Here is a 24180-nt window from a genome sequence, read left to right on the forward strand (position 1 = left end):
CTTTTTTATTTCATTTTAATTAATGGTTATGTTTAGTGACGACTAAACAAATGCAATATTTGGCCCTCATTCTAAAGTATACATTGTAATGGTAAGCATCTATATAGATATACACATACGTGTGGGCATTTTGTGGAGAATGGAAAGGATAAACAAAGCTCAGTCGCCTAGGAGTTAAAACTCCAACATTATTTCAGTGATATTAAAAAAAAAACAATAAATCACTTACAAATTTATTTTGGGTTGTACAAAAACAATATGCAGCAATCTTAAAACAAAGTTATTAATATTGCTAAAAAATAACTTCTATCACACAAAATGCGGAAAATGTTTTAAAAAATGGGAGACTCAACTGAATATATCACCTAGTAAATGCCTTTTTCCATATACACTAACTTTACATTAAGACAGCTGTTACTAGTGATAAAACATTATCCAATTGAGATTCACTTTCAAAACATATCCTTTGACACACCTGAAATATCACAGTGCTTGTAATGTTAGTACTCAAAATGCCTAACACAGTATTATTTACAGAAACATACCACTTGTCATGGTAAGTGTAGTCTTTTTTGTTTTTTTGCTGTGGAGGTAAAACTGGACGGTTGTGTGTGTTTACCAATGCAACATTTGAAACTAATGCAGAAGAGAGGTGCTGGAAATGAAAGCCATAATGAACAAATAAATAAATGGGAACAAAAAACGAAACGCAGAAATTGCCTGACCAGCTACGCGATGCAATTAGAGAGGCAATATCAATTTGCAAAATATTCCTTTCCCAACAAATAAGTTCCTAGTTATACGATGAGTGTCATTTTCCTTGCTATGATTTCCATGAATACTGTGACAGTGTCCGAGATGAGGTCATCTAGGATTTCGCTCGCTACTTGTACCTTCACCGACGCTTCATCCTCGTCGTACTGTGTCCAGCTAGACTCCTCTGCTTGAAGCTCTCGTACCAAAACCTAGAAGGTGGAGGTGTATGTGTATTTTTAAAAGACACTTATTCAAACAGCTGATATGGGGGATGAGACACATGAAAAAAAATGATGATGATACTCATAAAATGCAATGATTAAATAGTAATAGTAATAATAAGAATAAGAATAAGAATAAAAATAATGATAAATAGTAATAATTAATAATAATAATAATAATAATAACAACCAAGTTATCTGAACTAACAGATCATTTTAAAGGTGTCTTCACAAATAAAAAATTTCACATAGTAAACTTTCAACTGCAAAACACCAGTTTTGGCAATAAAGGGAAAGGCAAGACACGCAAATGCAAGCACTACTGGGTACGTCACATTAAAAGAAAGGAACTAATCATAATCTTTCCTTACACCTTAGCTTTGTTGCAACATTCCTTGTAGTTTGGAAAGATAAAACAGGCACAGACCAGAACATTCAATAACACACAACCTAAACTTCATCAGGAACCAATTCCATTACTGCATGGCATTCTCCTACTCTTTCCTACTAGTCTTATAAGAAATAAATAGAGCAGTTCAACTATCTTGCAATTCTGGACACAAGGGTACATGTAAGACAATCTCTTAAAGCACTCTAGAGTCAAGGGAAATGCATGTGAGGTAGAGAAGATGGGAGGGGGGCCATTAAAGATAAGGGTGCCACAGAAAGGACTATGTGGATGTAGGGTGCCCTCACTGCACAAAGTTTGGGAACCACTGATCTGAACGTGAAATTCATTAGCCATCAACACATGAATAGTAATATTTTGAAAACATTTAATGGAAGGTATTAACCTATTGACAGCGGATGGCATGATTTGCTGCCAAGGCAGAGTCGGTCGTAGACGCGGATGGCACCATGCCAAACAACATAAACCCGCCACACGACTGTATACACATTTTATTGAAACCGCGACCAATGGGTTAGCAAAAAAAACATATTCCCAGCTGTGGCTCATTTCTCATTGTTACTCTCAAATGCCTCCTTTTTTCAAAGAAGGGATCCAAAAGGATAAAAAAAAATAACAAAAATAAGACCAATACATAAATATAGAAAGATCTGAGAAGCAAGCATGTAAATAAAAAACTACCAAGTAAAATACTAGGACCACTTAGAAGGACCTTTCCAAAGAAAATAAAAATATAAATAAAAATTCTCATTCCTGATATTTTTATCTTCAAAAAAAGATATGAATACAGTCTCATCTAGAGTACTGCATGGGTTTCAAGTACAAAAATCATTAAAGCTATAGAAAGATGAGCAAACATTTGAAAGATAACAAAGAAACTTTTAAATCTGGTAAACACAGCATTCCATGTATCTTAAAATATAGACGTACACTATATTTCCTGGAAAGTATGCAAAAAAGGGGAGAGATGCAGATGCTGTATAAAATTTACAAAATAATCATAACTAACTTGTTTCTTTGAAATGTTATTACTGAAGTGTTATGTTTAGGAGTATATCTTTACTTAAACATCCAGCATATGTTATAAACTGTGCTCCACAACTGGAGGACTGCATATACTAAAAGTTATTGAAAATAAATTTAGGTACAAAACACTCCTAGGTTCAACCCATTAGATTGTGTTAATTGCCTTCATTTTAATTACTCTTATAGGACTATAATACTTTGCTCATTTTTCTAGATTTATTTATTCTATTTATTTATCATCTTTTTTTTCAAACCTGTCTATTACATAATACTTTTAAATGCTTTAAGGAAGTATGACCACATCCATGTAATCATAATCCAACTCAAAATACATCCCATTACTATAAAACAAGAAAACAAAGTCATAAAAAAAACTACCACTGAATCCAAACCTCCTGGGCATTATCCAATCCACATGAAATCAATTAAAAAGATAACTTTATTTCCTGTTTCATGTGAATTAACTAAAACCCTGAAGGATGCACCATCTGATGACTTAACATAGAAATGCACTAAAAAAACAACTCTAATTCCATCTTCACAAAATATGGGTTGTATTTTTTTAATCTTTAGGTCAAAATCTACAAGATGATTCTTGAAAATATCAATCACTTTCTGACTTCCTGTGGAATGTTGGTACAAATTATGCATGTCTTCTCCTGAGTGTGACTTAATTTAGAACACACATCCTTTCGAGGTTAGCAAGCAAACTTAATCCGTTAACGCAAAGTGACATGATATCACTTCCTGGCTCTTTGTATGGTTGACACACTGGGTGAATGTGTGTGCGGCATGTGGCCACAGCCAAAGTGGCCAAATAGCCCGAGGCATTAGGCCTGTGCACTTGAAATAACCCGGCAATAAGACCAGGCAGAACCAAAACAGTCCCGTTGTCATCGGGTTGAAAGATCTATGGAACCTAACCTAAAACAAATCGGACCTAAAATCATTTATCTGTCATCAAGAAATAAGTGAACTAAAAATAAAAAAAGTGGAACAAATCACCCCAAACTCAAATCACAAAACCGGCACACCCTTAAAAAGCCTTACCTGGTCCACGAGATCCCTGTGCTTCCTCGCCCATCGCATCATCAAGGACTCCTTCTTGGACGAGGGACTCCACCCAAACAGCACCTTGACCTGCTCTTCCGCGTGGGAGTACAGGGCAGGCTTGGAACTGGTGCGGACAGCCAGGAGAATCTTTGTCGGTGGGAAGGGCTGCTTTATCCAGGGTGGGGGCACGGGGGTGTTCTGGTGTTGGTAGGCCTCGCTGACGATCTCTCGCATCAGGCAGAACAGTAACCGTCGGAAGATTCTGGCACTTCCTTCCTCCTCCTCTTCGGAACTGTCTTCGTTTTGGCTGCGGAGGAAATATTTGGGATATTAAAAGTTTACTAATGCAAATATCAAAAAACTAAATAGTTAGTTACTTGACTAACTAAACAAGTGTCTGAAATGCATCTATCAAGATTTACACAAATAATGATAATAAATCTGCACAGTTACCTATCTAATACTAACTTATAGTATTATAATAGAAATGACAGTAAACTTCAAAACTCAATCCTGAAAATCCCGAAAAGGAAAGCACTCCTCTCCCTCACCTTACTGAAGGTGAAGTTGTTATGAATGACTCCGGAGGTTCTACAAGGGATGGCTCTAGACCCCTTTCCCAGGCTTCGTGCAGGCAGTCTAGGGCATCTTTCACTAGGGTCATCACCTCCTCCTTGCGACTTGGCACAACGTGGAAGATTTCTGTGGCTAATTTTCTCAGATCTGCTTTGCTCAGTCGATGAGGCACACTGTCAATGGGAAGTGGTTTAGGAAATATTTGGTAAAATTATTCTACTTCTTATGTTTCCATTGAAAAGCAGTACTCTGTTAGTCCAGAGTCACAGAGCGGGGGAAAAAATATTGTACCCACACTTCTAATTCTTATTGCAAGTGGGTAAGTCTATAGCAGAATTAATTGGTGCTATCATGTGATTTGTGTACAACTATATTAGATGGTTTCACAAGGAAAGTGGTGCTGACAAGCAAGTTCAAGAGCTACTAATGGGAACAAATAATGGTCGCTTTGAATTTGTTTTTGGAAGCCTACCCGAGATAAGATTTGGATGTGATATTTCAAAACTTCCTTCCTCCACAAAACTGTTTAAGGATGTGTGCATAGAACACTCATTAAAACTAATTCATTTCACTATTTCAATGATTTGATGGTGACCCCATATCACATATCACATATATAGCATATCACATATCTATATACACAAAGATATACACCAAATCATTTATTAACCAAATTTTGTTTGAATCTACAGAATTGTAAACACATACAAAAACCATATACATCAGAACTCCATCTGAAACCAGAGGACCACCACAAGAATACCTGATGGTATTGACAGGACTTGGAGACTTGAGGGGGACTTCATCACCACGAGGGGTAGCCACAGAATATGCAGGTGGCATTGTGGGTGATGTTGATGGCGAAACGGAAGACGCAGAAGAGGGTGTTGTGGAGGTTGGGGGCGTGTACGGTGGGGGGGGCTTGTTGGGGACTTCACGGATGACCAAGCCAGGGTACTGCTCCTGCAGGCGCTGCAGCTCCTCCAGACGGGCAATCTGGAATAACTTCTTAATCAATGCTCAATGAAGGCATATCGGCAGATCTTGTCAATGTCAATCCTTAATGCTTAAAAGAACACCGGGATACTGCACACCGTTGTGAAGCCCTACCTCTGCAGCAATCCGCTCTTCCTCCGCTTTCAACTGTTGCTGTTTCTTGCGATTGTCCGCTGAGGTCCAGAAGTCATCATCAAACCAGTTCCCTTCAATCCCTTCCACTGAGAACTCAGTGTCGTCTCCGTCTAACTGCCCAAGCTTATCATCAAGATCGAGATCAGGGGTTGCAGCTATGTTCAACAATTTGTTGGTTAGTGCTGCCTACAAATGGACAGAAAACACTGCTGTTACTAACAAAGTTTTGCTGATGCAATTAAAGGAAATATTAAGGGTGTTGTCAAATCAAAAAATGCTAACAATTATGTATTAATTACATATATAATCTACAAATTTGCCTAACATTTCCTTCATGCATGTATCATTAATCTTAAATGACAAAATGAAAAGAAACCTAATAGCATCAGGCAATCACAACACGAGTATTAGCGAACAATGAGTGTAACAATTATTCTACAGAACAAATAATCTAAGAAAGCTTTTAGCTTACCGGATCAATTGCAAAGTTATCACCTTCCATTTCCTTTGTTGTAGATGGAAAAGAATCACACATTTCTTATGAGCTCAACTAAGTGCTTTACATTTTTCTTTTTTTTTTTTTTTCTAGCAACAAATTGAATACAATATCTATATACACAACACAGGATTTTCTACACAAAACATATGATATTAATTATGATCTAATACAGAGTACTCATTTACACAGGCAGCAAATCTGACAGACATTATATATGAAACACACTTACCAATAAACAATCTCTAAAGTGGAGGCAAGGCATGAAGATCAAAACACAAAGTTAAACCGAGCAATCCAACAAAAACAAAAAAGGCATCTGCTACATCGTCCTAATAACTTTCAGGCAACTCACCATATCCAAGCTTTCATGATGGCCCTTGCTGGCACTGTGGGTTGGGGACACTGCCTCTTCATGTTCTTGCTCTGAAGTTTTATCAACAAATGGTGTGGACTTTTCAGGCAGTCTGTTATCCAAGCCGACACTAACTTTGGTTGGCGAGGCTGCGAATAGAAGGTAAACATTTGTGTATTAATTGTCAAGGGTAGAATGAGATCAGCAGATTTTTCTTCTTTTTTTGGGGGGAGGGGATAGACTCTCCTGCATTCATACACATAGTGAAAAAGAAGAAGAAATATCTGTAAATACAAGATCTGAAAACGAAATTCCAAATCTTCCTCATACATAATGTATTTCTTATTCTGATAAGGCTCAGAATAAAAATGTCTAAAATCTTTATATTTCTTTATATAACTTTTCATATGACTCATATAATGTGTCTATCATTTTTTAAGAAACCATGGCAATATGATCACAGGTCTGCAAGAAAATAAAACATGTGCTTCATAATCATCTTTCTACATTTGAACATTCACATTCTACACAGAGCTGATCAAAAAGTCATTTTCTTGTTTTAAGTTACTTTACCCCAATTATACAGACCGAAAATTAACCACTTCAAAGACGTTATGAATCAATAAAATGTATTTGTTTTCTGTTCTCTCTACCAGTAGATCGCTTAGACAAAAGTGGACACTAATTTTACTGAGTTCTTTTTTTTTTTCATGCCTAAATGTAAATTTTCTATAATATCTGTGCAATTTCTTCTGTGCTTCTTATTAATCAAACAAAACATATACATTTTGAAATCCTCTACCAAATGATTATACAGTGCAAAAGCACTTTTGAAATGTTAATTACCAAAATGAATATCCAGGAATATCAATATTTAAATGCAGTCTTCACCTATGTACTCACAAATATGTGAAAGAAAGAGGTAATCAAAAAAGATAATGCATCCACCTACAGGTGATTCAGTAATGCCTGCTGTAAGAGTGTTACCCCACTGACCTGTGAAGGGAAATGAACAAAGGGTGCAATATTCTACAGCATCTTCTGCAATGCTAGCAGATGACAGTGGTTATGGTGGTGGTGGCTTTGACAGTTCCAGTGATTATAGCAAGCAATCAACCAGCCATTCATATTTCTTTGTCTCTAACCTTGTTAACACTGCTACTGTATCTGCCTCAGTCACCTTCATTTTCAGTATCTTCACCACCACAACCACCACTGTCAGTGCTTCTTCCAGCACCATCCACTAACAGAAGCACAGTTTAAGAACATAACCAGTTGGTGATCATGAATTGGCAAATGCTAAACGATAAACCCTGCATTTATATCCATGCTCACCCATTTTCTTATTTTTATAACTATCATTAACATGTCACATGAAAAAAGTTCTCTGTCCTTAACAATTAGGAATCAATACCCTGGGTAAAACATCAAAGCAAATATTTTCTGTTGATATGAGCATTTACCTAAACATCTCATAAAAAAAGCTAATCAAGCAACTCTATGAGAATTTACATTTTACATAGAAAGAATAGTAATGTTTCATCTTGAACACTCACCTGGTGTAGAGGATACTGGAGAAAGGACATCCGGGCTTAAATCAAATGTTAACTGAGGAGTTAACACCAGTTCATTTTGCCGGGGAGAGATCACCGACGGGGAGCGAGGAGATGTGTTGCCTTCTGCAATCAAGTCACTCACTCGCTTCAGGATCTGAGACTTGCTGCTGGATACAGAGGAGGTGGGAGGATCTTCATGCTGGCTTGCAGGTGATTCCAGTTTCTTGTTTTCACCACCTAGGAGAGATGGTTGTACCTCTTTTTTCGAATCTTCTGCTTTAGGGAGACTTCCTTCACCTGTGAAACTTACTGAAGGTTCTTCTTTTGAAAACTTATCATCAGAAGTGCTTGCACCTGTGTTTCTTTCCTTCAGAATGGAAGTGAAGAGTTGAGAAGTTTCCTTCATCATAGAAGCCAACAGATTGTTAGAAATGTCATCAACCAATCTCTGAGTTCTTAGGGAATGAGCCTGACCATCCTCCAAAGGTTGTACATCCTCACCAGAATCAATCTTTTGGGAAACCTTTGATAAATCTTCCTTCGCCTTCTCTGATGAAGCATCTTTGCTGGAGGCAGTATCTAATGAACGGGAACCTGAATGAACTTCATCTTCTTTTTTCTGGTCTGCATCTTGGATAGTAAATACATCCTTCCCTGAGTCCACAAAATGATCACTTGTCTCACCCCCACTCTCTTCATATTGTTCATCTACTATTTCCTCACCTATGCTGCCTTCCAAGCTCGTATCTTTATCTTGTTCTGATGAGTCGTACCCTTCCTGGGATCCCAGGTCTGGGGTTGGAATGAAAATCTCCAATTTTTTCTCAGTTTCAGCTAACACATTAGGTACCTGACTATCAACGGGCTCTTTTTTCTCTAATTTTGATTCTTGCTGAGGACTTTCCACATCAACCTGTTCTTCTTCCTCCTCCTTGACATCTACTATTTCATTTAGATCTATGACTTTGCTCTCATCTTTACTTTTGTCCTGTTCATTCTGTGATGCTAAACCACTTATTTCATCCAGAATGCTGTCTTCCTCATCGTCCTTTGGTCCTGAATCTTGTTTCTTGGGACTGTGTACAATGGTTTCAGTGCTGGAGGCCTGTGATGGAGTGTGATCTGTGTCTTGGCTGGAGTCATGAGATAAAGATTTGTGGGGAGAGGGCGAAGTGTGTTCATTGGAATGTTCAGAAGTGGTCGTCTCTTCCTCAAAACTATAATCCTCAGAAACAGATGATGTTTGTGAAACCCTGGAAGTTTCAGCATCTTCAGGAGCACACTGCTGATCTTGTGCTTTAGGCTCAAGCACAACAGGAGGTTTCTCTGCTTCCTTTTCCACTAGTTCACTCTGTACAGGAGTATGAATACTTTCAGGCAATAAACTCTTTGTCTGTGATTTCTCCTGTGATTCAAACTCTCTAGGTGACATTGAGCTAGATGCCTTACTGATTTCTTCTTTTGACTTTGAGGAAGACTTTTCAGATTGTTCAGACTTGGTGCCCTCTGATAGGATGGAGGTTTCAGAGATATCTGACTTATCAGGACTGGTCAAAATGGATTCTGACTGCCTAGATTTTTTAGTCTCTGCAACCTGTGGCTTTTTAATGAGAGGCCTAACCATGGATGCTTGTTGAAGTTCTTTGGATTCCTTCTCAAGTTCCATACGAGCCTGGTGGATGTAAGAATCGTAGGCCGAGATCTGCTGCCTCAGAGCATGTTCCTGAGAAGCAAGACGTTCCCTCCTCAGCCTACGCTTCTCTTTCCGCAAGCGATCAGCTTCTGCCCGCCTGGAGGCCAGCTGTTCCTTGAGAGCCAAGAGCTTTCCTTCTCCATCAGAAATATCTGATGCCGTTTCTGTTTGCGAAAGAGTGAAAGAGTCATCTGATTCGCTTGAGTAACGCCGGTGGTGCCTGTGGGGTGAACGTGGCGACAGAGGTACCCTGATAGGAAGGGGAAGAGCCTTAGCAGATGAAACTTTTGATTTGGCTTCACTTACGTGGTTTGACTCGCTTCCTGATCGTGAGGAAACAGATGCTGCTTGGCTTTTGGTTTCTCTGGACACTTCCTCAGAAACAGCAGTATCTGTTCTACTGCGAGTATGTACCTCTGAAACTATTGAGCTGGTTTTCGTGGTGCTCTGACCCTCTGCAGATTTGGAATTTTTTTCACTTCCATCTGGTCTGTCTGTGCTTTTAGAATTACTGTCACTCACTATTGTTCTAATGCTACTTGTTTTATCACTGGACCTAGAAGTTTTTGTATCTACTGAAGAAGTCTGGGGGTTTGACTTGCTTTCTGCTGATTTGGAGTACTTACTGGCTGATACATTATCAATATCCTCACTCACATGTGAAGTTTGAACCTCACTTGCAACAGTTTGTGCAGATGAGCTTCGTGCACTTCCCGATACCCTTGCACTTGCAGTTTCTTCACTCAATGGCAATTTTTTGGTGCCAGCTAACTCTAGAGGAATAGACGACTTACTCCTTGAACTGACTTCCTCATGCTCTGACACAGAAGAAGCAGCATCACTATGACCCACAGATTCCATTCCCCCTTCCTCAGGCATCGAACTCTGACTGTCATGGGCAGATGCGTCAACACTCTCTTCAGGAACAGAGCTACCTGTCGATGATACATTGTCCTGAACTAGAGCAGCCAAAGAAGAAGGAGATGATGGACTCTTCTCTCTCTTATCCCTTGGTCTTCTGCTTCCAATTTCACCCTTTCTTTTCACTTTGCTTGGCTCCTTCTCCTGGTTCTTCAGTCTGAAAATCTCCTTCTCTTCCTGGAGCAGTTGTTGGTGCAACAGGTCCACCTCGGTTGCCCGGCGCTTTTCTTGCAGTCGCATCGAGCTCATTCTTTTGCGTTCTTCTGAGTGTGAGCGCCGCTTCTCCCTCCCTCCCCCATCCGAGGGACTGCTGGACCCTGCATCCTTCCCCTTCAGTGATAAATGCAACGATATGTCATCTTGACTCTCACTTGATGAAGAGATGTTGACATCCATCATTCTGGGAGTTAAACGAGGAGAGGTAGGGTTTGGTGACTGACCTCTGGAGGTGGTCACATATCCTCTGGCACCAATGGCTGCTGCACCATTTGTGGTGGCAAGGAGATGGTAATGTTGCAGGAGTAACAACCTCCTTTGTTGTGCAGCTAAGTTCTGTGTCTCAATCAAGCGCCGTAGATGTGCCCTTTGCTCACGCAGCTGTAGCAGGACAGCTCTTTGCTTTTTCCTTAATCCTGGTCCTCCTTCAGATTGCAAGGCAGCTAATTTCCATCTTGCTTCTTCTATCAAGGACTGTTCCTGTGATGAAAACAAAATATTAGTTAATGCAATTGAGTTTTACTTATGGCACTGAAAATTCTGCATTTATAAACTTCAGAAGAAAAATTAGAAATAAATTTAAAGTTAAAAATGTTTCTATCTGACATTCTAAATTTTAATGAGGTAAAAAATGACATAGAAAAATAAAAATACAATATATGGAATATTGATGTAATACAAACTATATGTGCCATCAGAAGGCATGAATGATATATGCTTACTTACTTGTAATTTCAGAAGCGCCTTTTGGTGCTGGTGCCGTAGTTCTTCCTCTTTCTGCATGGACTCCATCATGTTTAGCGTCATTCCTAGTGCACTGCTGCTCCCTCCAGTAAACATCCCACTGGGCAGTCCACCACCAGCCGTGTAGTCCATTTGGTCCATGGCAGTCAGAATGTTGGCTGAGGTGACAACTATTGACAAGTCACCATTGTAGTCTCTTACCTTCTTGCTCTGAGAGGGAATGGCAGATGATGATGAAGATGACCCATCACTGCCAGATTCAACCTCAAACGATTCTGAATAGGCATCAGATTTTTCCTTAGACTCATTCTGACTTGACTCTGTGCGCGACTTTGATGTGGCGGTAGAAGTATGTATCGTCTTGGACGTCGAGACTGACTCTGCGCTGTGTGTGGAAGTTCTGATACTCTCCTGTACTTGGCTGCTCTCACTTTTTGAAGGTTCTTTGCTATATACTTCTGACAACGAAGTCCCAGATTTTGATGGTAGCGACTCTCTCAGGGTAGAAGAAATTGGACCACTGCTCACATTGGTACTTGTTCCAGCTATGTCTTCAATTAATTCCTGTGAACCACTTCCTGAACCAGGAGTTTCTTCTGTAATATGAGTATGCTGTTTATCTACATAAGAGGACTGTACAGTTTCATCTTTTTTGGACAGTCCTGTGCTAATCAAGGCTTCTGATACTAACTTTGACGTCAATATGTTGCTTTGCGCATCACTTTCTACTTCCTCTACCACTGACTTATCTTGAGAAGTAGCATCACTTGTAAGGCGTTCCTCTTCCTGGACAGAGGACTCAGATTGTGTTTTCTTTCTGTGGTTAACTGTTGGTATATCCTTTTCTGTACTTATTTCCTCTGACATAGAGGATCTGCTTGACTCAGCTGTTGATAACACCTGTTCCTCCACTGAATATTTTGTACTTGCTGAGTGAATACTAGAAGGTAAATCTTCTGCAACAGAACTCTTTGACCTATCAGCACTTATGACACTTATTCTTTCTGAAACTGAAGACGACTTATGACTCTTGCTGGAAGCCGATCGATTAGAGGAAGAGTACTTCTCACTGCGGGACACTCTAGACCTTGACCTGTCACCAGAAGACCCAGTAAAAGTACTAGAATAATGATGGGAGTCCCTCATGGAAGAACCTTGACTCAATATTACTGCACTAGACTCTAGCCCTGAACTGGCACCTGCTCTCACAGGTCTTAGCCTCTCCCACTGAGAGATTGTTGCACCAACAGCAGCCACAGCAGCAGCAGCAATTACATCTGGCTGAGAACCAGTTGGCTGTGGTGGAGCCATTTGAGTGGTACTTGATAAAATCTGTTCAGCTCTTGCCCGCACTTCTTTTTCTAATTGAGCAAGACGATCTTTGGCCTCCTTCTCCATCCTCTCCACACTGAGTAGTGCCTCTTGATGACGCTTCTGATCTTCTCTTATTTTTCTCTCCTCCTCCTCTTTTCTTTTCTTGTGCTGTTCCTGCCTTTTCTTTTCTTCTTCTTTTTTCTGTTCCTCTTCTTTCCTCCTCTGTTCCTCTTCTAATCTCTCCTGGTGTTGAAGAGCTAATGACTGTGAGTAGGCTATGGCTTCTTGGCTGTTTTTGGACAGTATCTGAAACTGTTCTGCATCACGGAGCTGACTCAGAGCTTCACCTAATGTGTCCTGATACATAAGCTCTGCATTGAGCCTCAGCCTCAGACTGGCAGGAGCAAAGTGGGGTCCCCTGCCCAGTAGCTGATGTGGAGCTCGTACCCCATCATCACCCGCAGAGGAAGCTGGGGTCTCCTGAACCCCAGAGGACCCCATTATTTCTCCTTCTTCAAGATCTGAAGGATAGGGTCTCTCACTTTCACTGGAAGACACTCTTGGCTCTGCATGTACAGTGGCACCTTCTTGTAATTCTTCCTCTAAAGGTCCTTCCTCTATTGTTGTTTCGTGTTTTTCTGATCTATTTAGCCTAGACTTTAAAGCTTTAGATGTCTCAGGATATGAATATTTTACTACAGTTGAAGATGCTTTAGGCTTCATTGCCACTGCTCCTGAATTAATTTCTGTATTATTTACACTAGCATCTGCAGTACCTAAAAGCAATGTCTTTTCACCTGTAAAAGTTTTCTTCAAGTCCACAAATGTGTTTTTGTCTTTTTCTTTTATCAGTTTCTGATTCTTTTGGTCTTTTGACTTTTCTTTTCTCTTCTTCTCATATTTCATTACATCAATATCTGTTTGAGTTTCTTTTTCCTGCATGTTATTAATTTCTGTCTTATCTATATCAGATATAAGTCCTTCTGTTAACGTAGCATCCAACTCTGTGTTATCCAAACCCTCAATATTCTCCTTGTCGCTGTCGTTATTCACTGCAGTTTTCTGGGGATGATTTGTGCGTTCTCCCTCTGCCACCACCTGCCCTACAGTCTCTTGCTCCCTTCCTCTGCTGTCAATAAAGTTGTCAATATTTCCAGTCTCACTTAAAACAATGTATGGCTTAATCCACTCGGGTAAATCCGTTTTCTTGAAGACATATGGGGCATCTCTTTTGGGTAATTGGCTCTTGTTTTCCAACTCTAATCTAATTTTTCTCCAGTCAACTTCATTGGCATCATCACTTGAAGACACTTCTCCTCTATTAGGATGATCTGTATTTAGATTCTGTTTCTTAAAGAACTTATTACGCGTTGGATGTCGTGCGCCGTGCCCTATTATAATTGTCTGAGGCACCTTTTCTTTCTTCTTTAGAGATCTTCCAAACTTTTTCCCTAATATTGCACTTGTAACCTTCCGTACACAATAGCCCCTATAAACTGACTGGATTCGCAGTGCAGCTTTTTCCATCATGTTTTTCCTACCATGTGAGTGTGGTTCGGATGCCTCTGGGATGTTCTGAGGATTGTATCCCGTGAACTGGAATGGAGATGAATCATTCGAGATCTCTGGCACTACTTGTCCCTTTAATAATGGGATGTTATTTCCAGGTAAGGAAAGAAGGGTATTCACCTTTGGCTGAGGGACAGAGGTACCTGTATGAGGCCTGGCAATATTACCTCCTGAGAGTTGTAATGTTGGTATGTCTGGAGGTAATAAATCAGGTATATCTTCCTTTTCTGCTGCTGCTATTATTCTGGAGGATGGAGTCTGCCTCTGATTCTGCTGCTCCTGCCTCAACCTCTGATGAATCATTTGAGGCGTCAAGGATGACTGGGTGTTTCTACCTTTGGGGTCATTATGTTTTGTATTAGATGTTTTAGGAGGAACTTGATCCACCCTTCCCTGCAACCTCGACGCATTCTGGGGAAGCATGGCAGTCATTCGTGCTATCAGTTCGTCCACTGAGAGCGTCTGTATCTGGGAATAAGAGAGATTTTCCTTCGGGGTGACATCCTTCGCTCCAGCCTTCGACACCTTTGACTGATGTGAAGGCATGCTGTCTGGTTCCCCTTCCCTCTTCTGACCGGCATTCGACCGTAGATTTTCCTCTTCTCTCTCAATTCTACTCGTAAGCTTCTGAGCCATCTGGCCGAGAGAGAGAACCCGAGGTTTTGGCCGGATGTCAAAGCTCGAAGCACTAGACTGTGATTCACTGCTCTTCATCTCACTGTCTGAAGAACTTAAGGATACACAAGATGAGGAGGAGATGCTTTCAAGGGAAATACTGGAAGATCTGACCTGTCTCTCACACTCCTCAAGTGTTCTACTAACTATGTCGCTTATACTGTCACTATCACTTAGAGATACAGTTCTTTTCTTTCTTCTCTTCTTCCCCTCTTTCTTTGTCTTTTTACTTCGTACATTTTTCACGTCTTCCCTCCTCTCCCCGCTAGGTTCACTTGGCTTTTCGATTCTTCCCTTTTTAGCAGAACTTTCATCTTTAGGCTTGGTAGTTACTTGTACTGGTTCATCAACATGTCGGACTCCAGGGTTGAGGCTTGGGTTCTGGACAGTGTCATGGTAGCAGTCACTTGGGCAACCCCACTGGGAATTTTCAATATGAGCATCACCCTGATAAGAAAATAATAACAAATAAATAACAAATAAATAAAACATTAAGCAATGTACACTGAAGTCAACAGCATAACAAAGAGAAAAAAAAAAAAAATGAAAGAGAAACAAATAAATCTCTATGACTGTAACCATCAACACAAAGTATTCAAGCATGAAATGTACAAGCATGTTACTTAGAAGACGAATAATACTGTTTTCAGTACCTTTGAAATAGCATCCTGGTTCTTCTCAAAGTCTGGGACACTTTGCTTCTTGCCAGTCTGTGCTAATTCCTTAGTCTTGAGTGCCAATTCCTTGAAACATATATAAAACAGAAGATATAATACAAACCTCCCTATTGGAAATTTCAACATTGGTTTTGCAATATGTGTAATTAATGTTATCCATGATTCAGCAAATAATCAAAAGGTGATGAAGCTGATACATTTGATATGCCACAAATTATTTGGAGAAGCAATACAAATGTGAAATATTGCAAAAAACTTAATCACATTACCGAAGACTTACTTTTAATCTCTCTTCCTTTTTCACCTTTTCTAACTGCCTTTGTGTCTTCAGCTCCTTCAAGCTCTTCAGCCTTTCCGATCGCTTGCTTTCCATGTACTTTTGGATCTCCTCTGGCTTGTAACTTCGCACTCTTGGTGGGGTCTTGGGGGGAGCCGGTTCCCTCTCTGATTCATCTTAAAAATGTAAAAATAAATGAATAAATAAAAAAAATGTAGAATGTCAACTTCTACAAAAAAAAAATTAATAATAATAAATAAATAAATAAATAAATAAAAATCTCTCTCTCTCTCTCTCTCTCTTTTCCTAAGGATGCTGAAATATACATGATTCTGATACATGTCAATAAAAATAGAAGACAATATTAATTATCCCACAAGGCTAAATTATCTAAATTTCCCTCCACACATTTGATAATAATAACCAGGGTCTTTACCTAAATCAAATAAGTATGTCATATATTAAATTCCAATATCTAAGAAAAAAAAAAGTTCTAATAATCTCATAAAAAATAAGTTATCATCACAACAGGCCTACAGATCTCCTCTTACAAGTGATTCCCTTGCATCATCGCCTCACCATACCTTTTCTGCTGGCAAATTTTTGACGTGATCTTGGAGGTTGTGTTTCATCCCGCGAGGATGCTGAAAGATCTCTCTTATTTCTGCTTTCTCTTGTGGATTCTCTCTCATGTTTCTCTTCTTCTCCTTTCTCCTTCTGGTCATCTTCCTGAGGGACTTGTGGCAGGGGCCCATACCGCTCCCTGGCTAAACGTTCTCCGATTCGCCAACTTCTGGTTGTTATAACTGGGGTAATAGATGCATGTTGTAATTAGCCTTGCTCTATGTCAATATACGATAGTCTGAACTGAAGAATTTTGCTTTGGAACTCGAGAATAAAATTGCATGACTAATGTGTACTTCTTTTAATCAAATATCAACTTGTGTCTGTTGTAACCTAAACCTAGTCAATAAAATCTGTATCACTCAAACTGATAAAAAAAGTAAAAAAAAGTAGATACTACAAATACCTGAAAATCCCTCACCTGAACCGACACGTTCCTCAATCTTCCCACCAAACTTCCTCTTCATTCCTGAGGGGCTTCTCTCAGGAACATCCTCCCTGCCTTCTGCATGACTAGACTCATCATCCATGATAAGGTGATGATTTGGAGGCTCCCTGGCTGAGTCTTGGACAGGTGAGTAATCATGAGTATTTGAGCATTGTGTTGGAGAATGTTCTGACGGTCGGCCGGGCGAACTGGTCTGGGAGATATGCCGTGGCTCTGAGGGAGGTTGTTGGAGTGGCACATTGTGTTGCTGCTGTCCCTCATCATGATCAGATTGGTAGTTCTCTCTGCTTTCAAGGACATTATTGTCGGGGATGTTATTTCTTTTCCTGTTTGTATTGTTATGACTGGATCCATCCGAATAAAAGCCATCTTCACTGGGAATGCCTTGGGCTATGTTAGGTAATTTTGATACATCTTCCCAAACTGCAGAGGGGACCTTACCTGAAAGTAAGAACTCTTTCAATATTCCAACATCTCATAATAAACTTATTATTTACCATTACAATTTTTTCATTACATGACAACATCTCAACCTCTTACACCGCCAGGCTTAAGATCTAAATCTAAAAACAAAATTTGATTAAAATCTTCATAATTCTAATAAACTACAAACAAAATCCTAACATCAAAAATAATTACAAAAATAATAATAACAATACTGACAAAGAAAATAGTAAATGGAAGAGTAATATTGAATGATACAAGAGTAGTATTCATGAACATAATATTTACTTGATTTTTGATTACTGCGCACGGTTATGTTTGATGCATCTCTGCTCTTGCTTCTGTGCTGATACCGAAATGGATTCGTTCCTCCTGTTGAAACACAGTAATAATTTAAGAATAGTAATCCACTAAAAGATCATTTATGACTCTTTTCATAAGATTGACACATAAAAAGACATCAAGTGTGAGGCTTTTAGACTGAGATTCACTTCATTAATTTCATTCTGCATATGTTGCACCCCCCCCCCCACACACACACAAAAGGAATCAATCAATCAATCAATCCACACACCTATGAATCTACTATTCCGTTCTTCTTCCGACACCTCCTCCCACACTGGAACTCCCCGATTCAAAAGCTGCGTGACAAACTGGCGACGTCCATCTTCCATGTTCTTCTGTAGATCCGCAGCTCTTCTCTGCCTTTCTTTCCGAGGTTCCATGTCTTTCTGAGCTCTGGGTCGTGCCGTTCTCTCGCTTGATCTCTCATAGTCCTCTGCTCCTCCTTTCGGCAGCTTGGGGAGAGCGACGTCGACGAAGCTGAACTTCACTTTAGGGGAGGAGGGAGGGGAGGAATCGTCGTCAAGAGGCACATCGTTCAGCACTCGGCCTCTGACCTCGCGGACAGGTTGTAGGTCGAGGTCATCTAGGAGATTTGATCTTGTTCTTGAAGTAAGACGGCTGGAAGAGGCCATGTCCTGCTTCTGCATTCATGGGATCTAGCGGAGACATCGGGATACTCTTGCATTCATCTGCAAAATTGGAACAAATCAGTTTCTCCTGGTAACATGAAAAAATAAATAAGAATAAATAAAATAAACATATAATAATAATGATGGAAAAAAAGAACCATGGCAACAAAAATAATATTCCCAAGAATATTAATAATAATAATAATAATAATAATGATAATAATAACAATAATAATAATAATAATAATAAATTAACAATAATAATAATATTTACACTAATAATAGAATAACAGTTGTGGTAATAATAGACTCACATCATTCCACAGCATCAAACCCTTTCTACACATCAATGCACATGAATGAATTAAGAGCCACAACTTAGAAGAAAATCTCACATCTGGCCTAAGAAGCAGACACCAGCTTTCATCTACAAAATTCAAATGAATACCAAGGAAAACCATTCTAATCACAAATCTCACACACACTCTCAAAATGTATCACCTAAGGAAGAGATGAACTGGTATTCAGCTCCCCAGTGAGAAGGATATTGTATGGGGAAAAGCCCCTCGGAATGAGATGAAAAAAACAAAAAACTATTGACAATAAACAAAGATGCTAAAAAAGCTGGAATGTAAGTTTAATTACAATCATTCTGAATCAATCTTTTTATACTTTCTATATTTGTCTTCATCCTTTTGCTAAGGGCATTTTTTGAGGGCTTTTCTTTGTTCAAAATACAAGCTGGTCATTCTTTCAGTGGTGTAGCTAACGCATCATACAAAATACTAATATATCATATACAGACCCATAAAAAATAACAGAATCGACAGTATTCTGAGTATGGCACTTTTCAACAAGATTCCTGGTGTACAAGTGCAATTTATGTCAGCAAATTTGTTTAGAAATAAGGTAAATATTTAGAAGACCCAAAGTCAGCCACTGGATTTTCTCTAACTGGCAATTTATATATGACATGGGACTTTCACTTTTGGTCACTCTCTGCATGAACCTCAGAGGCACTGCAATCAATTGATGCTGTGTCACTATCATGGGACTACCATGTTTTCTGACTATAGACCATCCAATACAGATCACATTAACCCATTCATGCCAGCCATGACATCATGTCATGGGAATATTTCTCTGGCCAGCTGAAATCTCTAGATATATGTTTTACATAGATACATATTTATATACTCCTTGCAGTTGCATTCATAGAGACACATTGTTGTTGACTAGTCAAAAAAAAATAAAAAGCCTTTAAGAATCCTATAGTATCAGGCAGATGAAAAGTTCTCCGAGAGGCACAGCTCAGTATTGCACCAGGAGAGATCTCGAACCTGGAGGCTGTGTGCGCTTGTTATCTTTCCGGCAGTAGCAGCATTGGGCAAATAATCGCCCTGTTGTGAATGGCTTAATATTCCAGTGGTTATGGATAGAAAATAGCCAATAAAATTATATGAAACCAAAGCTACAGTATGTCAATGAAATTACAGAAGGTAGACAGAAGAGATCCCAAGGTATAGCGACTGACACCAATATCTTTATGAATGGCCACAACAATATTCAAATATAATTGCCCTATATACCATAGATCTTTTTTGAAGATCATTTAATCACTTGATCAATCCTATGGTAAATTATATTGTTACAATATTCATATACATCTATCACTTTTAATAAATGACAGTTTGAATTTTGAAAATTTTAAAGATTAATAGCAACAACTAGATCAAAAAATCTACCAAGGGTCTACAATACACAACGAACAAGAAAAGACATTGAATAAGATTTTTTTAAATATACGTTTTTTATCTATTTATCTTTTTTTTTCTTTCTGAAGACAAGGAAACTCTCAAATGCGGTGCCACTCGTTAACAAGAACACCAACTCAAACTAACCTCCTCTAGACATTCAAATTAATCCATCCCGCCTCAATATAATTCCGAAAGAAAATCCAAACCCAAACAAAAGAAAAAAACAAAAAACCCGTGAACTTTTTGGCGTGTGAAAGTACCCTCTCCCGACATCATTAGATTTTTATCAATTCCACCTTTTTACCAATGGCTAAACTCAACCACACTCTCTCAAATCAAACCTTACAGTACGAGCACCGCGACCATCGGCGTGGAATCGTGCGACAGGCCAGGAATGAAGCAGAAAAGGAGAAAAAGAGAGTCGAAAAAGGGCCGTCGTTTCGCCTCGACTTCGGATTCAAAACAACACAGGAATGTAGGCTGACTAAATGTTGACATTGGGATTTTTGTCTGTTTTTGGTATATTGTTGGTTGGATTGTTTTTTTGTATGTGTGAAATTTGTTGTTGTTTTTTAGGTATCTTTTTGTGGGATTTTGTTCTGTGGGTTTTTATGGATGTCGAGTGTTTTGAATTTTTGACGTTCGAGTTAAAATAATATGAAAATATTTTAAATATTAGTGATTATAACTATTTTTCCCCGCAGCCTATCTACTCAATTATTATAAAAAAAACAAATTATACAAACGTGAATAAAGCACATAATTCTACATACGTTATTTAGTGTAGATGCGAATTTTTTACCTGCCGTCAACCGCTCGATGACGTCAAAGGTCACAGGATTCTTTTTTCATACTTCGCTATATTTAACGGATGCGAAACCGAAGTAAAGTGAAATATGTCGAAAATGGACGATGGAGATATATATATCATGGGCGCCGAAAACTATTATAGCACGATGATGATGGTGATATTATTATCTATTACTATTATCATCATTTACATCAGTATTAGTATAATTTGTTACCATTATCATTATAATTACTATAATCATTACTACTAGTATCATTACTACTATCACCATTATTATCATCATTATTATTACTATCATCATCATTGTTACTACTATCATTATTACTACTAACATTATCATATTCATCATTATTTTTATCACTATTATCATTATCACTATTATTATTACTATCATTATTGTCATCATTACTATTATCATTATCATCATCATCATCATCATTACCATCATCATTGTGACGATGATAACAGTAAAAATGATTATTATGATGATAACGCTGACAATGATAAGGATAATGACGGCTGTGACAGCACTGATAATGATGATGATGACAATACCAACAAACACCACCAAACAACAACTATAACAATTATGTTGATAGTTGTGGCAATAATAAAAGTATTAGTATTAGTAACAATGATGATGATATTATCATTGCAATAGCAGTAATGATGATGATGGTGCTTATTTTAAGGACAATCACAACAATAATGCAAATTATGATGATGATGATAATTACAACAATGATAAGAATGATAGTAATGATAGCAAATATTATGATAGTAATGATGATGATGATAGTGATGATGATAATACTAATGATAATAATGATGATGAAAGTAACAATAATGATAATACTTCTACTAATAATAACAATAACGACAATGATTAATTATTATAAATAATGATAATAACAATAATGGTAATAATAATGATGATATAGCAAAAATGATAAATATGATAATGATAATAATAATAATAACAACAGTGATAATAATAGTTATAAAAATGGTGATAATGATAATGGTAATGATGATAATAGTAATGATGTTAATGATGATTATAATAATAACATTAGTAAATATAATGATAAAAAATGACGGTGATGATGATAATGATAATGATGATAATAATTATTATATTGCATTTATTTACTGATTATTAACTATTGATAATCAAAATATCAAAATCGACCAAGATGATAAAAATGCTAAAAAAAAGTTGTGAAGTCGAAGCTAAGCACAAAATATATGATACGAACGATTAACACCTGGCAATGACAACGGCTACGGTCAGAATGGGAGGAGGAAGAAATGGAGGGACAAAGAAAGACCCTGGTCATATTCAACCGAAGGGCAGGAGAAGGGTTAACAATGCATGGGAGATCAGAATACAAAAAATATATATTTATACAAACGCAGGAGGATTGTATATAAGTGTCAATAGCCGGTACTTGCAGTTATGAATTGGTATGTGTTAGGGATACAGAAGGAAATTTCTAGTTTTGAGTCATCTCGAGTAGAGAATCAAATTTAATGCTAGAATAATAATTTAGAATATAATGAAATATAGAGTAAAGAGATGTTTTCTGAGAGACAAACGTGCAGGATCAGGAGCAGGTAGCTACTTAGATGAGACTTTAGCTTAATTTGCACACTCGAAAAAACGCTTATGTCATCACACGTTTTCTGTGCATTGAGATATTACCATTTATGTCGGATTTGCAGAGATAAAACAGGGAACTTAAGTGAAATCGTGTATGACTCACATGGACCACAGAGCAATGGCGAAAAAAAGCATAAAGAAGTTGCAAGGATACTACACTTTATATGCAATTAGACTCGTTTGACTGAGATGGTCCAAATGGGGTATTGGCTTTTGCATGACCGCGTGCACACACACACACACACACGCGCGTATGTTCATTAGCCATATTTAATTCTATTAGTAACATTAGTGTTTCATTTCAAACTGAGCAGAGTATAAGATAATGTTACGACACGTGGAATAGCCAATCAGATTCCAGGGTTGGCACAAGCCGCCCCTTGAGCACCCCTTTGAGTGCAATGCAACGAAAAAGTGAAATTATTATAACACAGGAACTTTAGAACCCCAAAAATATTGAATACAGAAGGCAACCCAATATTGTAATAGAGGCACGGAAAATTGCCCAATTCTTGGTGCTGTCCTTTCTGGGGATCTCACAAAGAGAGAAAGAAATTATCAGAAATATGAAAATGTTGGTCATTCAAGCTGTATCATAAGACCAGGATAAGATGTCTGTTGTGATTCCATAGTCTTTTGTATCGTGATCTATTTTTGGTATTTCGGAATTTGGATAAAGCAAAGACAATAATAACATTAGAAGTGCCACTGGTGACGAAGAGGAGGAGGAGAGATAGGAATTGAAGAAGAGCGATGATGGGGATAATGAGGATGATAAAAAGGACAATGATAATGTTGGTGATGATGAATGATGTCGATAGTACTGATCATAATGACAATAATGATAATGATAACAACAAGAATAACCTTGTTAATAATAAGATAATGGTCATTATAAGATATTGATAAAAGGATGAATGGTGGTAATGATGATCATAGTAACTACTATCATCATTATGATCATAATGACAGTAGTGATGATGATATAAATGAGTAACAACGATAGTAATAAAAAATAATGAGAGAGAGAGAGAGAGAGAGAGAGAGAGAGAGAGAGAGAGAGAGAGAGAGAGAGAGAGAGAGAGAGAGAGAGAGAGAGAGAGAGAGAGAGAGAGAGAGAGAGAGAGAGAGAGAGAGAGAGAGAGAGAGAGAGAGAGAGAGAGAGAGAGACAAAGACAGAGAAAGAGAGATAACACACTACCAATAATACCAGTCTACAAGAAATTAACAAAACACCAACCTAAACAATACAATTAAAACAGATCTCCGATAACAAAAAGATATCCATCATGCCCAGCAGCGTTTTCACAAGAAGCGATACCTGAATGACGTCACACCTTAGCCGAACGCCCCGGATTCCGGATTGACGTCCAAATAGTGGGTGTTTCTCCTTGCAATTGACAAAACGCAACAAATTAAGCAAGAATAAGAACAAATACAAACAATTACAACATGGAGGAAGTGGATAAGATTTTGATACTTACCCTGAATCAGCTGGGATGGTATATATCACTTGTTGTTTGTTTGTTTTTGTTAATATATCTATGAGAAGTATTGGTTATTTTTTTTCGTATTTTGGAATTTGTTTATTTTGGATTAGAATGAATAAAGTTTTGGAGATAAACTTCTTGTTTTGGTTTATCTTCATCTTGTATTGATAGGAATTGCAGGTTGCATTTGATATTATGATTTTATTAATGGCATTGCAATATATGTTTATATGTATATATATATATATATATATATATATATATATATATATATATATATATACATTTGAATATATGACAGTAT

The 24180-nt window shown here is 38.1% G+C and overlaps 2 protein-coding genes across 6 annotated transcripts in view; one reads left to right on the forward strand and one right to left on the reverse strand.

The window, feature by feature from the left end:
• Positions 1-217: 217 nt before the first annotated feature.
• LOC122258809 (uncharacterized) lies at positions 218-20389 on the reverse strand. 5 transcript variants are annotated; one of them, XM_043025032.2, is made up of 15 exons: positions 20259-20389; positions 17756-18215; positions 17470-17553; positions 16711-17178; positions 16250-16471; positions 15669-15841; positions 15365-15454; positions 11136-15158; positions 7580-10889; positions 6024-6172; positions 5152-5358; positions 4805-5037; positions 4017-4214; positions 3463-3772; positions 218-965 (listed from the first exon to the last, which is right to left on the reverse strand). In XM_043025032.2, exons 2-15 carry the CDS (start codon positions 18171-18173, stop codon positions 798-800), a joined length of 10053 nt encoding a protein of 3350 aa, XP_042880966.2. In that variant the 5' UTR covers positions 18174-18215; positions 20259-20389; the 3' UTR covers positions 218-797. The 5 variants fall into 5 exon arrangements, with proteins under 5 accessions (XP_042880966.2, XP_042880964.2, XP_042880965.2 ...); XM_043025030.2 differs by having other exon boundaries at positions 4805-5046; XM_043025031.2 differs by having other exon boundaries at positions 4805-5046; positions 20254-20389.
• Positions 20390-23728: 3339 nt separating this feature from the next.
• Positions 23729-24180, forward strand: part of LOC122258806 (coiled-coil domain-containing protein 22 homolog) — a 9995-nt gene continuing 9543 nt past the window's right edge. The window contains exon 1 of the mRNA XM_086543736.1: positions 23729-23888. Coding sequence (XP_086399862.1) covers positions 23839-23888 — 50 coding nt within the window. The 5' untranslated portion in view covers positions 23729-23838. The remainder of the gene's footprint in view (positions 23889-24180) is intronic.

Source organism: Penaeus japonicus, unplaced genomic scaffold, assembly GCF_977035675.1.
Source record: "Penaeus japonicus unplaced genomic scaffold, GWHDUDI00000001_assembly GWHDUDI00000014, whole genome shotgun sequence".
Classification (NCBI taxonomy): domain Eukaryota; kingdom Metazoa; phylum Arthropoda; class Malacostraca; order Decapoda; family Penaeidae; genus Penaeus; species Penaeus japonicus.

What these genes read in the sequence shown, in the direction of transcription:
- LOC122258809 (XM_043025030.2), bottom strand. Translation starts at nt 18,173, where the DNA reads ATGCAGAAGCAGGACATGGCCTCTTCCAGCCGTCTTACTTCAAGAACA. An exon ending in GCGCAGTAATCAAAAATCAA is followed by an intron (nt 17,179 to 17,469) that starts GTAAATATTATG and finishes TCTTACTTTCAG; the next exon opens with GTAAGGTCCCCTCTGCAGTT. An exon ending in AAGAGCGGATTGCTGCAGAG is followed by an intron (nt 5,047 to 5,151) that starts GTAGGGCTTCAC and finishes TTGATTAAGAAG; the next exon opens with TTATTCCAGATTGCCCGTCT.